This window comes from Sinohyriopsis cumingii, chromosome 9 (genome assembly GCF_028554795.1).
Source record: "Sinohyriopsis cumingii isolate HCF-2022 chromosome 9, ASM2855479v2, whole genome shotgun sequence".
NCBI lineage: Eukaryota > Metazoa > Mollusca > Bivalvia > Unionida > Unionidae > Sinohyriopsis > Sinohyriopsis cumingii.
In genome coordinates, this window is record NC_142969.1 from 102,133,609 (window position 1) to 102,149,517 (window position 15,909).

At 31.8% G+C, this 15,909-nt stretch overlaps 1 protein-coding gene across 1 annotated transcript in view; it reads right to left on the reverse strand.

Annotated features, from left to right (window-relative positions):
• Positions 1–1,190: 1,190 nt before the first annotated feature.
• The window catches only part of LOC149792352 (solute carrier family 49 member 4-like), a 31,330-nt gene continuing 16,611 nt past the window's right edge, over positions 1,191–15,909 (reverse strand). The window contains exons 6-9 of the mRNA XM_089969561.1: positions 12,552–12,619; positions 7,961–8,079; positions 6,604–6,786; positions 1,191–2,973 (exon numbers count right to left, since the gene is read on the reverse strand). Coding sequence (XP_089825687.1) covers positions 2,768–2,973; positions 6,604–6,786; positions 7,961–8,079; positions 12,552–12,619 — 576 coding nt within the window. The 3' untranslated portion in view covers positions 1,191–2,767. The remainder of the gene's footprint in view (positions 2,974–6,603; positions 6,787–7,960; positions 8,080–12,551; positions 12,620–15,909) is intronic.

The following is a 15,909-nucleotide window of genomic DNA, read 5'->3' on the forward strand; positions in this document are numbered from 1 at the left end:
TTAGTTTAAAACCATTGACCTGTTGCAATACCAGATTGTTTTCTGAAACATTTTGTCCAATTCTATTGAGTGTATTTGAAATAAAAAGTCATTTAACATATTTTCCTTTCTATTATTAGCAACCATCTCATTGTATAAAACTTACTCTCAAATCTGATAAATATTCTAAAACTGTTTCAAGCTTAGCCTATTTTTAATGTCACCAGCTATACCTGATGGTGGACTGAATTGGCACTATTTGTACAAATTTAAAAGCTATTTATGCCAGAATCCTTTCCATTCTCAGCAAATTATGCTGAGCAATTTCTGAGAAGTCAACAGGTTTATTTTGAGTAACAGTGGCCATATTTCATGGCAGATCAGCATCTTATGTACAAAATTAAATTCATCTATACCACGCTGTTTTCTCCCACTCTGTACAGTAATGTTAATCAGTTTGTTATGTTACTATTTACAGTAATGGTGGCTATATTCAATGGGTCAGTATCATTTGAACAAATTTTAAAGGTCTTTATGCCAGGATGATTTCTCTCAAATTTGGTAAAATTATTTTATGTGTTTTGTTTTAAAACAAGCCATTTAAGACTTTTTATATTTTTGGTAACAGTAACCATGTTTGATGGTGGATTAGCCTAATTTGAATTTTTTTTTAATCATCCATGCTTAGTTCTGTTGAATGATTTTTGAGATGTTTAGCAGTTGAATGGTCGGGTTTATTTGGATTTTTTTGAGGTTGTTTTTTACATAATCAGCAGATTGGCATTATTTTTATAAACTGCAGAGCCTGTTATGCCAGAATGTTTTCTTTCACATTTGGTCAAATATTGTTCAGCATTTTTTTAGAAGAAGTCAATATCAATTGTACATACAGTGCATGATGAATGAAGGACCAAACCATATGCTCACTTGTTCTTTTCCCTAAAATTTCTAATAAAGCGAGCATGCAGACAGAAATGAATGAGTATGAACAAATATAATTTTCATCCATACAATTTCTCATGTTCTTTCTTCACACACTATGCAAGATGCATCCTTTACCAATGAATATCAGAATATTTACCTGTATCTGCCCAATAATACAGCCATCCTTAAAAAAAAAATTATCAACAACTTTTTTAAAAATTTATTCAAGATTTTAACAAAGAATGCCTTGGCCACTATTAAGTCTCTCCCACTTGACACATCACAAATTGCAAGAGCTGTAGTTTATTCATAGGATCTATATGTGATAAGACGAGAGATAAAAGTGCTAGAACAATTCTCTCATAAATATGCTGGTACAACTGCACTTAATTTAATATGTATGAAAATTGACAATTCTGTATAAAATTATTATTAAAACATAATAAAAATTAAATATTCTGAATAAGATTTAATCTCATTTCACAGTTTGACAGAATTATTACAAAATATCAGACAGTACAGTAAGCAATATGAATTTATCAAACATTTGACTTAATATACCAAATTATTGCACATGCTCCATAAATATAAAGTGTAATAAATATAATACAGTGTAATAAATTTCGTATAACATTTGAAACATATTCGGAAGTGTTTAATGTAATAAACACAATTCTCTATTGAGAAACCTTTATTAAATTAATCCATTTTATTTAGTTACCCGACAATTTTGAACATGGTTGAAAATAAAAATTGTCTTGAATGTGTTATTTTAATCTCAAGACAGTGATTCTTGTTTTAAAGAATCTATTTATAAAACAATTTAGAATAAATGGGGCTTATTTTGACCATGTTTGCTATTGAATTTGTTCCTTCAGGTTTAGAATAATATCCCTGAACATTAAAAAATTATTCTGCTGTTCTTTTTAACATCGATCTTCTGGATAGTAGTTCTTGCTTCAATCTTTCCCAAATGATAGCCATTAAAATTAGAACAATATAAACTTTGTCAAATGTTCTATCTAGCTCTTCTTTTTAAATAGTGCTTCTTTTCAATTTTTCCCTGATAGTAAATCATTCATATTATATCCAACAACTTCCAGAAAATTGATCTGATGTTCCATCATGCTCTTCTGTTCAACTTCTTCTTCTAATCAACAGAATTCTATCAGAGAATACTATATAATTATTCTATAGTTTCTTAAAATTCTTCCTTTTTAACCTAATCATTGGGCAACAGTGTTTAATATATCATACTTTCCATACTTTTATAACTGTATCAAGGAGCACTAGATAACTGACAAATACTCTAAAACTCCACATATCTACAACCATTATTTGCAGTTCAAATGGAATGATTTCTGGCAAAGAGCTAACCATTATGCAATGACATCTGTTGTGTTAAACTTGTTTAGTTAACTGGTTATAAACCATGCCATTGACTGAACACCTGGACAATTCCATGACATGACAAATATAAACTCAATTTGTAATATTGTAATAACTTCATTATCTTTCATTAAAATTTTTATCATCAGCAGAAATGCTATGCTTTATTAAAATTATAGATGCTTTAAAAGAAAAGATTTTGAAAGTAAACAAAGAAAAATTGTCACAAAGAATTTGAATAGGCAGCAAAATATTTAGACTATGTAGTTAAAAATTAGTCATTAGCAATTTAATTAATTAGTAACATTCATCAATCAAATAAAGACTTTCATAACAAAATAGCCATGGAAAAATATACAACCCAAAACAAGCAAACTTTTGCTCTCAGCCAACCACTGATCTGTCAAAAGTTATATTTCTTCCTTGAGCTTTTTATGCAATAATGACTTTTGGGCAGTGTTATATAAATTGTTCCCTACTCTATAGAATTATATCCTGGAACACCAGACAATTGTTCTGATGTTTCTTCAAGTTGATCTCTTTGAACACAAATATGTTTAGGATCTGGAATGATTATTGTTATGTCTATGTCTGTCCGTCTGTATTTCTCTGGGAAAATAAGAAGCAGTGGAAGTGCAATTGCAGAAGATCCCAGCAAGCACCAATTCATCCATGCTGTCCCTGGAAATAAAATTGAATCTTTTACAAATCATGAAAATCTTTTTTCATGCAAATGTTTATTTTAGAATGATACTATTCCTTGACATGAATAGTGAGGTAGTGTAATGGCCATGTAAAGCATTGGCTTGCTTTAAAAAACATGTTTTGGAAACAAACTTCCACTTAAATATAACTGAAATTAATAATTGAACTTGCAAATTAGAATATTTGTTTTTATAAAACTTTAAATAATAAATCAGTATGCAAACATTCATTTGCTTACCTAGTAAGTTTGGCAGCATTTTGTGAGAGAAACAAATAAGGCAAAATATAAACTATGCAATCTGTTTACAAAGAAACAACTTCAAACCTGTTAAATCACCTGAAATAAAAACTACTAGTCATATGGTAATGTTATATTTCTGAATAGTATCAGCTGTTATTAAGGCACACTTGAAAAGATATGCTGTGATACAGCAAGTTCAACAAGAACCTGCCTCAAGATTGCATTGTCAAACTTAATAATAAATTTAAATATCAATCAACATATTTAAATTAATTATAATAACTCTGGCACATATTTGGGTTATTTTTTACCTATCCCAAAGAAACTTTTTGCTAGTCCCCACATTTAACAGAACATAATCTAGAGTTACTGCCCTTGTTTACCTATATTCTGTGTTCGACACAAAAGGAATATTTTGGGTTTAAAGATGAAAAGAAAAAAATACATTCACATGATATTTAGTATAAATAAAATCAAAGTTTATTTAAGACCCCAAATATATAATTATTTGTAAGTAGATTTAGATATCTGAGTTCAAAGTTTTTTAAACATGTTGGAATCTATATGCATTATTAAATACCAAATTAGTCAAGGAAAAAAATACTTGATTAATGGACTTCAGTTAAAGCATGCTATATACTCAACAAATCTTACGCTAATAATAGACTTATGGACTTTATTTAAAGCATGCTATATACTTAACAAATCTTACACTAATAATGGACTTATGGACTTTATTTAAGGTATGCTATATACTTAACAAATCTTACACTAATAATGGACACATGGACTTTATTTAAAGCATGCTATATAAATCTTACGCTAATAATGGACTTATGGACTTTATTTAAAAAATGCTATATACTTAACAAATCTTACACTAATAATGAACTTATGGACTTTATTTAAAGTATGATCTATACTTAACAAATCTTACACTAATAATGGACACATGGACTTTATTTAAAGCATGCTATATACTTAACAAATCTTACACTAATAATTGACACATGGACTTTATTTAAAGTATGATCTATACATAACAAATCTTACACTAATAACAGACTTTTGGACTTCAGTTAAAGCATGCAGCATAATTAACAATTATTACACTAATAATGGACTTATGGACTTTATTTAATGTATACTTACTAATTAACTAATTACAGTAATAATAGTTTGATAAAAAATGGATTCATGGACTTAGGTTTAAAGCATAATATATACTTAACAAAATGTACACTAACGCAATCTGCTCCTTGTCAATACAAACCATTCATATCTCACAGTGTGAGAACAAGATCTCACAATCTCACTCCTGGAGCTACATTTAGCAAATGTCTTGTACTATAACAGTTTGGGAACCAAAACAAATACTTTGCAAGTGTTAATATCTGTGGGTTTTGGAACCAAACGATGTTCATGAAATATACTTTTCAAATGATCTGATAACAAAACCAAAGGATGGGTCTAATCAATTTTTCTTAAGAAGTGTGGTTGGCTTATTATCAGATAAAAATATATTCAGTCAACATTTAACACAAACTGTATAAAATGGGGCTGCAGATGGAGGTGGGGTTTGCCTTATCAACAAAACACTGGTTATAAATGGATATAGCTATGCGTAAAAATTGGGGTGGGGGTGGAGATGATGGGTGGGCTATCATCAAATAAACACAGTAATATGGGTATTTTCAGTCATGTGTAATGGTTGTTGGGGTGTAGGATGGGACTGTCATCAAATAAACAAAGCAATAGGAATTATTTCAGTAATGGCATGACTATGTGTAAAACAGCAGGTAGGGATTATGGGTGGGTTTAACATCAAACAAATACAGCAAAATATTACTTCAGTTACAGCAATATGGCCATTGGTCAGCTGAACAAGTGGGAGTGATATCACTCACCCGACTCATACAATTAATCAGTTAAACATTTCACAAAAGCAGACGTATGTAGTATTGTAAGAACACAACCTTGTGTGAGATAACTCCCAACCTTGAGATCATTTAGATTTTACTTATTTTTCTATTGGCTGAAAACTATTTTCAATGATTAAAGCTTAGTCATTATTTGTAGCTCCATCTCACAATCAAATTTTCCAAGATATTAACAATATGAACCTACATACCAAGTTTTATCTACACTGGATGAGAAAGAGCTGCTGGAGAAATAATTGTCTCAGCCAATTAGATGCAAGATTACTTCATTATATACATGGATCTTGACCATTGTTATGTTTGTCTGATATCTTCACGATATAAGCCAGTATTTCACATATGTTTGAAATTAGACCAAAATATGGCCTCAAGTTAGAGTAAGCTCAACCAATCAGATTTAATGTCACCTCTTTAACCTACAAGGATTTCATTCATTATTTATTAAATCATGTGAGATCCTAATGACATAATCCTACGTGTCAAGCTTGATCAAAAATATGAACAGAAATTCAGAGTCGCAACAAGCTCAGCCAATCAGATGTAAGATCACCTCATTAATATGCATGGATATAGTTTATTATTATACTATATGAGATGATGACAAATATTAGCTTATATTCCACAGTTGATCAAACTCGGACCATGAATGTGACCCCAGAGTGATAATTTGTTTGGCTAATCAGATGGTATGTTTGATCTTGCTCGGTATCAAAATTGTTTAAGACCTGGATCATTTATGTTGCCTTATATAACAAGTTTGATAAATATCAAACCAGAATTATTTCCTCCAGAGTGAAAGAAAACCTCAGCCAGATGGTAGATATCAATCGTTACCTAACATGTCTGAGATTGTATGGATATATTTCAAGTTGTACAAATTTTGTTTCAGAAACATAGCCTCGAGAGTTGTAACAATCTAAAATTGACAGAATGATGGACAACATACAAAACTGATTGCAGGACAATACCACAAGATCACTCAGCTTTATGGTTATGTGGGCTTGAAAACGAAGCATCTATCAATGAATTTTTCTGTCAGCTTTAACTTTGTCCTTTGTGCATAGTACCTGACCAGGTACTTGTTTTCCGTGTAGTTTGTAGAGAACAACTCAAATCTAATATACTGACATTATCACAGCATTATCATTAAAAGGTGGTGCTATCGCTCACAATAACATCTACCCGTTTAATACAATTATCTTAGGAATATACAGCAATGGGATATCATTATCAACACTTCTGTGTAATTTTACTTTTCACAGAACACACATTTTATAAAGCTACCACAATACGTTTCTATAATGATTTTACTTCCAATGTAAAAACAACCTTTTTGTAAAATGTGGTAAATCTCACCCCTAAAGCAATCAGACATTTAAGAAGAGATCATTGTTAGTATACTAACGAGAAATAAAAGTGTTTTACCTATGCCAGGAATGAGCAGCATGAACAGGAAGATGATCCCGAACAGGTTGTTCAATAAGGTAAGAAATCCACCTGTCACACCCTCTGCTACTGGGTAGGATGCCTCACAAGAAATTTCAAAGAATAACGGAACTCCACCATTTACAAATACAAATGACAAAATGCAGGAGGCATAGAGAGATACTGAAACGAAGAAAAGAAAAATATATAAATACAGCATCTTACATCAGTTCATTCACAGAGTGACCAACACTGATGACCTTTCATTGTGTTGTCTGATTTGCAGCAAAAATGTAAAGTTTCACTGTAGCAAGAATTTTAAGATGCCTGCTGTGGTGATCATACCAGATGCCAGATCGGAACCAGTATTAATTAGGACCAACAAGACATTGCAAGAAGTCTTTCAGTGAAAAGCCCATATTAAAATGATGATTCATTCAAGCACGACAGTGATAACAAGATTTTCAAGATGGTCTTGCTGTGGTCATATTGGATGTTTGGACCAACAAGACATTATAATAAGTCTTCACATGAACACCCTATGCCATTAAGACATTCCATTCTGAATAATAAAAGTGATGAAAATTTTGAAGATTTTCATTCAGGATAAATTGTTAGTGTTCTGATGAAAACATTTTTTAATAAGTAGTGATAACAAGATTTTCAAGATGGCCATTGTAGCAATAATACTGGATGTCTACAAGGAATTTTTTTAATTAAGACCAATTAGACAGCATACATAATCTTCTGGTTATAATCCCAGCATTCAGGAGAAATCGTAATAACAAGATTTTCAAGATGGCTGCTGTTGAAACCATATTGGACATCACATCAGATCCATATTCATTTAGAATTAACACACATTTTATTATGTGATTGACCTTTGTTAGTTATCAAGTCAAGTGACATTTCTTTTTGTAAACAATTTAATGTATAGCTAATATTTCTCTATGATTATAAATTAAATAGTCAGATCATTATTAATGCTAGGTTAACACGTTTACTTGTATGAGTTTAGGACATTAGTTTTTCATTTGGAAATTCCTGATCTTGTTGACAGCTTTGAATGTTCTAGAAAGGAAAGTGACTTTCATCCTGGTTTTGCTACTTTTTGTAGCTTTGGTATTAATGTTGTTTATTTAAAATTATTCATTCCTAACTTAACATCCAAATAAGTGGAATCATTTGTATAGCTGTGTTCAGTTTTAATTTGAGATTTATTTATTTATATTATTCACTGGAATTACAAAGTGATCAATAACATTTAAGACTAACTAATTGTTTGCAATTATTGTGAAGAGAAGCAGAAACAATATGATCAAGTCTAAATTTGGAACTCAGGCTACACAGTACTTACCTTTGCTATATGATATGTATTGATTGCACATAATTGTAAACCATAATATGGACCCTGTTGCACACAGAAACAGTATTATCAGGAACATTTTAATTCTCTTCATGAATACATCAGAAAACCTACAAAAGAGAAAAACTATTGTTTGTCTTCATAAAACAAGTACTTGGATGACTCTATTATCAACTTAAAGTAGAGTCAAGTTTCTTAAAGTCATTCAAGTTTTTTTTGTCCCAAAGAAAAAACAGTTACAGAAATGTATCATAAAGTCTTTTTTTTCTGCTCTTTTGTTTATGTTTTAATTGCCTATTATTGAATTAGTGTCAGGACATTCTTGGACGAGTGTAGCATAACAAATCTGGTAACTGATATATTTTCTTACATGTCTTTGTGAGCATGTTTACAAGATAAATTGTAGCACAAAATCTGTGCCATGGCCTTTGACCTTGAATTTGATAGTATGGATAAAAGATCACTGAACCAGTCTCAGATCATGATCACAGAACCAGTCTCAGATCAGGATCACAGAACCAGTCTCAGATACTAACAACATATGCCCAAATGCAAAGTTCTGTTCAGTTCATAATTATTAAAACACCAAAATTACTGAATGATATACTGGTAATTAATAAATCACAATTCAAGGTATCCTTCAGATACAGCAAAAATCTGAGTCTTGAAATCCACGTTTGATTTCTGACTATTAACTTAATTTTTTTTAAAAATCAACCAATACAAATTCGGAACAAAAGTTAATTTATATATTAACAAGGAAATGTGTTCAGATGCTCAGTGAGGTACAAAATATAAAAAGGCAAGCAGTGATCTCTGACTTAACACCAATGTCAAATAGGTCTGATGTTTAAACTAAACTATTTCACAGAAAGGAGATAAATAATGGTGGTCAGATCTGGACTACTTTTATTCAGGATGAAATACATAATACAGTGGTTAATGTAAACTAAATGTCAGTGGCATCATTCATTTAAACAGGAGAAGTGAAAACATGATTTTCGGAATGGTCAGTACATTAGTCACAATGGCTGTCAGGTTGTTGTTGTTGTTGTGTAGTTTAACGCCATTTTTCAGCACATGATAGGCTATAAATGGTGGCCAGTATTAATGGTGGAGGAAGAACCCAGGAAAACCCCGGAAAGAACCACCGACCCACGAGAAGCTACTGGCAAGCTTTCTCACATACCCACATTAGCCAAATCCGAGGCTCGAACCCACGCAGACAGAGGTGAGATGGCAGTGATCCATAACAGAGAGCACTTTAGACCACTCGGCCACTCGGCTGTCAGGTAATTTTCATCCAGAACATTTTGCAAACTGTCATAGTGATTTGGTGAATAAAAGATGTATACCGTATTTCATGTATTTTTTCGTACCCTTTGACTTTTTGTACAAAATCCAATTATCAAAAGCATAATTATTTAAATGTATCATATTTTTATGTACATAATACTTTGTATTTTTTCGAAAATTCCTTTAAAGTGTCAAACATAAAATTTCTCCTAATAATATTTACGTTTGCGAGAAAGATCGAAAATACCATATTGCCGTTATTTTTTTTTTTTAATTGCCAATTAATTGTTGGTGAGAAAATACAATGATTGATGTATAAGTTTTTATATTGTCATTACAATATCTACTGGTGTTTATTAACAACTGGACAAAGCCCTTCACAGAACATATCTTTAAATACTGTCATTAATTAGTTCTCCTTTATTAAGTCCATAATTGTAGCAAAACACTATGTGCATTTCAAAATGAGTTTGGAAGCCCTTTGATGTTTTCTTATCCAAAAACAACAATTATATCTCAGTGCATGCTTAAGTGATTGGTCAATTAGTCTTATTGTTTCATCATAGTCATACAAAAACTAAAATATAAAAACCTTGTCATTTGCTATCATAATTTGAAAGTCACGGCCTTCATTAAATATATTTGTATGTATATATTATATTTTAAGTGCTTGTACTGTTTTGACTTGGATAAAATTAACATTTTAATGTGAATCTATTCTACAATACACTCCTCTATTATTATCTGTATTGGCAAGTTACAATAACAAGTAATGCATATGATCACTTGTCCTTACAACATCTGCTGTGTGGACAATGGTCTCTATAGCACATTTCCCTAAAGAGAGCCTCATTTCCCTACTGGCACCTTGCTGATTTGACCTCTTCTGTCAAATCTTGCCCTCTATCTTGTTTCAACTGGAATAACCAAAGCTCTACATATGTTTAATTAGCATGTAAATAACACTGTATTGACATGTGCTTGCTGTGACAATGTATATTGTAATTAAAACAGGAATGCATTGTTGATTTAGAGGTGTCAATTGATAATGGAATATAGTGTTGCAATACATGAAGATTGTCACAATTGTCGGGTAACTGAAAATACAGTCTTTTTTCTCTTTACAAACACTATAATAAAAACCACCCTGAACAAAAAAGGTCTTGTACACTGCCACAATTTTGCTTCGTCTCTCTCCCACTCTCTCTCTCTCTCTCTCTTTCTGAAACACGCATGCACTCACACGCATTAACTAAAACATGTTTTCAAGTTCTTTATTTTTTTATTGCAATTTGATAATGAGGTTACTGTTGCTGTAAGAATACAAGTTGCACTTAATTTCTTGACTCGGATTCATATTGTTGCGTACAATTTAGCAATAAATAATACACATAACTAATACATGCTCAAACCATCTTAACCAATTTGCCAGCATTACACAACATAACGGCTACAAAGAATTATTTTCTAAAAAGCAGACAAGCTTGCACGAGACATTATCTCCCTCCCCCCTCTCTTTCTCGTGCACTAATAACAACAGAAATCTTTTTGAGTACTTTTATTTTTATTGTAACTGAATTCTTGAGTTAAAAGCAGAATCAGACAGAAAATATACATTCATAATGTACATTTGTACCGTTAGGTTATCGAGTAGTGCGTGTTCTGTAGAACTTATTTGGGTATGATCCCTTTCATTTTTGTACAGTCAGTACCAAAAAGTGATATTTATTTTACATATTTTTTGTACACTGAAATTAATAATTATCTTTTTGTGTATGAACAATTACATGAAATATGGTATTCAGTTAATTAATGTATCTGTCGTTAAGCATAGTCACTGTAACCTGTCATTAAACATAGTCATTGTTACAATGTCATTAAATGTAGTCACTGTTAAAGTGTCATTAACAACTGTCACAGTAACCCTGTCATTAATCAAAGTCACTGTAACCCTGTCATTAAGTATAGTCATTGTAACCCTGTCATTAAATATAGTCATTGTAACCCTGTCGCTTAGCACACCAGTAACCCTGTCATTAAGTACAGTCATTGTAACCCTGTCACTTAGCACACCAGTAACCCTGTCATTAATCAAAGTCACTGTAACCCTGTCATTAAGTAAAGTCACTATTACTTGTCATTCAGCATAGTCAATGTTACCTTGTCATTAAAATTAGACAATGTCACCCTGTCAGTAAGGATAGTCACTGTAAATATGTCATTAAGCAAAGTCACTATTACTTATCATTAAGTATAGTCACTGCTAATCCTGTCATTAAGCATAGTAATTTGTACTGGCATTAAGCAGTCACATTAAGCATGGTCACTGATACTCTGTCATTAAGCATATTCACTGTTGCACTGTTATTAAACATATTCACTGTTACAATATCATTAAACAGTCATATTAAGGAAAGTCACTGATACACTGTTATTAAGCATATTCACTGTTACACTGTCATTATGTGGTCATATTAAGCATATTCACTGTTACACTGTCATTATGCGGTCATATTAAGCATATTCAATGTTACACTGTCATTATGCGGTCATATTAAGCATATTCACTGTTACACTGTCATTATACGGTCATATTAAGCATATTCACTGTTACACTGTCATTATGCGGTCATATTAAGCATATTCACTATTACAATGTCATTAAGCATATTCACTGTTTTAGTGCCATTAACCATATTCAGTGTGACACTGCTACTAAGCATATTCACAATTACACTGTCTTTAGGAAGTTACATTAAGCACAGTCACTGTTACACTGCCATTAAGCATCGTCACTGTGACACTGGATCCATTTAGATTACAATCTTTATCACATGAAGAAGAGTTGAGATCCTTTAAATAACTATATCACACATGTTATTTATATACATTATAAAAAAATAAAAAAGTTGCTTTGGTGAAATAAACAAGTATAAATGGTAAGAGATTATTAAAATGACGATTTTGAATGCATCTTTATATCTCAAGGTAATGTACCATAACAATTTTACTGCTTCCCCAATAATAAGACAAGTAGCCAGACGCGAAAATTTGTCAAACAGTAGGGAGTCGGGCTTATAAGATAAATTATAGAACCATCAACATATATAATCTATACAAATTCAGTGCAGCATGTCAATTACATAGAGATAGGCTTGTCCAGTGTTGAATAAATGCAACAATCATACACAACAAAACAATAAAACAATGCCACAAAACAACAGCAACACCACCACAAAACAATTCAGGTCCATTTTTAATCAAAAGATACATGAATAAATCTTACCTAGCTATGACAAGTCCGGCTAAACAACCAAATATGGTCCCATAAAATCCCATCCAGCCAGCATCTTGCTGTAATATATATATATATATATATATATATATATATATATATATATATATATATATATATATATATATATATATATATATATATATATATATATAGTTAGTGAAAACCCTTAAAACTGAAAACCTTGGGACCAAATTTATTTTTTGGGTTTTGAGGTCTTCAGTTTACTGAACGAATATCGCATATTTGGATAAGTATGTCTTGTGGAGAAATAACAAGGTTACATCTTCATGGGTTCTTGTATTTTAATCAGGCTTGATGGCTAAATGAAACACCAGAAAAAGATGAAGAAAATGAAGACAATAAAGATGATGAAGAAGAAGACCTACAACATATATACATGAAATATATAAATAATTAAAAGCAAATGAATCTAACACATAGACAATTCACAAAATGATAAGGTGTGGAATTATTGTCAAATTATCACAACGTAATTAGAAATTTACCAGTACCATGTAGTATTTTGGTGTGCAATAGTCATTTTCTTCAATACAATTTGCAAAGTATTGAGCAACATATTGGATTCAGAAGTTGAAGTTGACTCCTGGAGAGTCACTGGAAGAGTGAATAATGGAACAGGGAACTCGTTAATGTAATCAGCGGTTGCATGTTAGACACGTGCAATGCGAGAAACTCACATACTACTCACTCACCATGCGTACTACATAACAACATGTATATGGACACTGGACACTACTGTACTGAATCTGTAACACCAAAACACAAAATGCACACAAACAATAACAAACAGTGGTTTACATATATCATCAATACCAACCTTAAATTTTAAAACAAAATGCAAGAGAATGTTAAAACCATGATAACATTTATATTTTGTACATGATTTATGAGAGTTTTTTGGTGTGCCTGTCTGAAAAAGGGTAAGAGCTTATATCACAAAAGACATGTAAAAGCGTGGCTATTACAGCCCAGGTATTTGATGGCATGGATATTACAGCCCAGGTATTTGATGGCGTGGCTATAAAAGCCCAGGTATTTGATGGCATGACTTTTACAGCCCTGGTATTTGATGCTGTGGCTATTACAGCCCAGGTGTTTGATGGCGTGGCTATTACAGCCCAGGTAGTTGATGTTTTGAAAACAATGTTCTGTTCATCATTTTATACAAAGTAGCGATATTAAACATGACTGCGGTCTCTCCAGCTGCCCATTTTTTAAAAATTGGGAACAAAATGGATATTTTATAATGAAAAATGTGTACAAAATCTATGTAGAATGCTTTTTTAAAAATTAAACATTTATTTGACATATACATTCATAAACTTGAACAACAGCACACTTTAGTCACATACCAGCTATCTCTTTATTCCAAATTACCTTTCATTCTTAAGGTTAATGTGCCCAGATTGTATTTTAGCCACATGACTTCATAACAGTATACTAGAAACTATAAATGGCAATTAATTTTAATGGAGAGAAAAACCCAGATTACATTATTGTAACTCCATATAGGTATGACCGCTCCATTGGCCTAGTGGTTAGAGCATCTGCTTTGGATGTGGGAGGTCATGGGTTCGATCCCCGACCGAGTCAATTCAAAGACTTATAAAAATGGTACTAACAGCTGCCTCACTTGGTGCTTAGCATTAGGACTGGTTGGCCTGGTGTCAGAATAATGTCACTGGGTGGGACATCATGCTACATGTCTGCAGCATGATGCTCCAGTGCTAAACATCACTATAAACTGCCACATTGCAGACATCGTAGTGATATGACTGAAAAATTGTTAAAGCTACGTTAAAAATCCAAATCAGATCACAACACCATATAGGCATGAACATTGGATAATTTATCACTAGAACAAGCAATTTCATTGTTTTAACTTTCCAATACTTCACCAACATGCATTTAGTCCAATTAAAAACATGTAGTTATAAAGCTGAGGTTGCTCATCTATAATATTATTAACCAGTATGGTTTGAACTGACCATTGGTGTGAAGACATTTGTGCATGTGCTCTCTTGTCCATTTACTGGGGTTGTTTTGAAATATTTTTTTGTGATTTTTAAGAAGCTACAAATATTAAATTGCAGTTCATGAAATATTTGAACCTATTCATCATTTATTAATGTAATCTAAGCGCTCATATAAGTTTTATTTACAACATATAGATTATGTGCTTACTTGAAGTCATATAACCAAAATACATGGTGAAATCACCAAATACAGGGAGAAATGTCCAAATACAGACTGAAATGACTAAATACACAATGAAATCACTAAATAAACAGTGAAATGACCAAATACACAATGAAATAAGTAAATACAGAGTGAAATGACTAAATACAAAGTGACATGACCAATACAGGGTGAAATACCTAAATAGAGTGAAATGACTAAATACAGAGTGAAATGACCAAATACAGATTAAAATCACTAAATACGAGGTGAAATGACTAAATACAGAATGAAATGACCAAATACAAGGTGAAATAACCAAAACAGGCACATACAACAAGCTCATGCAGCATGTAATCAGTGAGGTTTTTTTTAAATTTAAGAAACACAACGTCAGCAAAAATATGTCCCCCTTTATAATTCCTGATCCAATGACCCCACACAGGGGAAGAATTCAGGATGTGTGCTTAAAGAAGGGGAGTAAATGATGTTATATTCCAAATATAAAGTGAATCAAGTAATAGGTCAACATCTAAGTGATGAAAAGAATGAAATGTTTAACTAAAATGTATCTCCAAGATAGCACTTGACCTCTTCATAGTACCAGGCAGCAGAACTGTGGCAGAAATGATTAAAACATATGGAGAGTATGTGATGACCTGGGGGTTATCATCAGACACATAATTGTGGAATTCATGCTAATTTTGAAATATCCCCCAAAAATGGCAAAATACTGCAAATTATATTTTGAGACCCTACTTTTATTTTTTTTCATTAAATCCCTCCTATATTCAGAAAATTCCTCCCATTTTTTTCAAACGAAGAGAAGGAGATTCTCACCATAATTTTTAACATTAAAACCATAGTTGATGTTATAATCCAAACATGAGGTGAATGTGTTATGAAACCACAACCTATGTGAAAAGCTTCAAACATTTGAACTAAAAGGTGCACTCATTTTAATTATTGCCATAACAACACCACCAAGGGCAGAAACTTGTATATTGTACATCTAACTGAAATTGATGTTAACTCACCTGCTCAAAATAACAGCCTGTAATGTGATTAAAGATTTGTATTCAACAATTTTAATCTGGTAAAGCATTTTTCAGAAAACTGAAAAGGTATACCTATTAGGCCATGATGA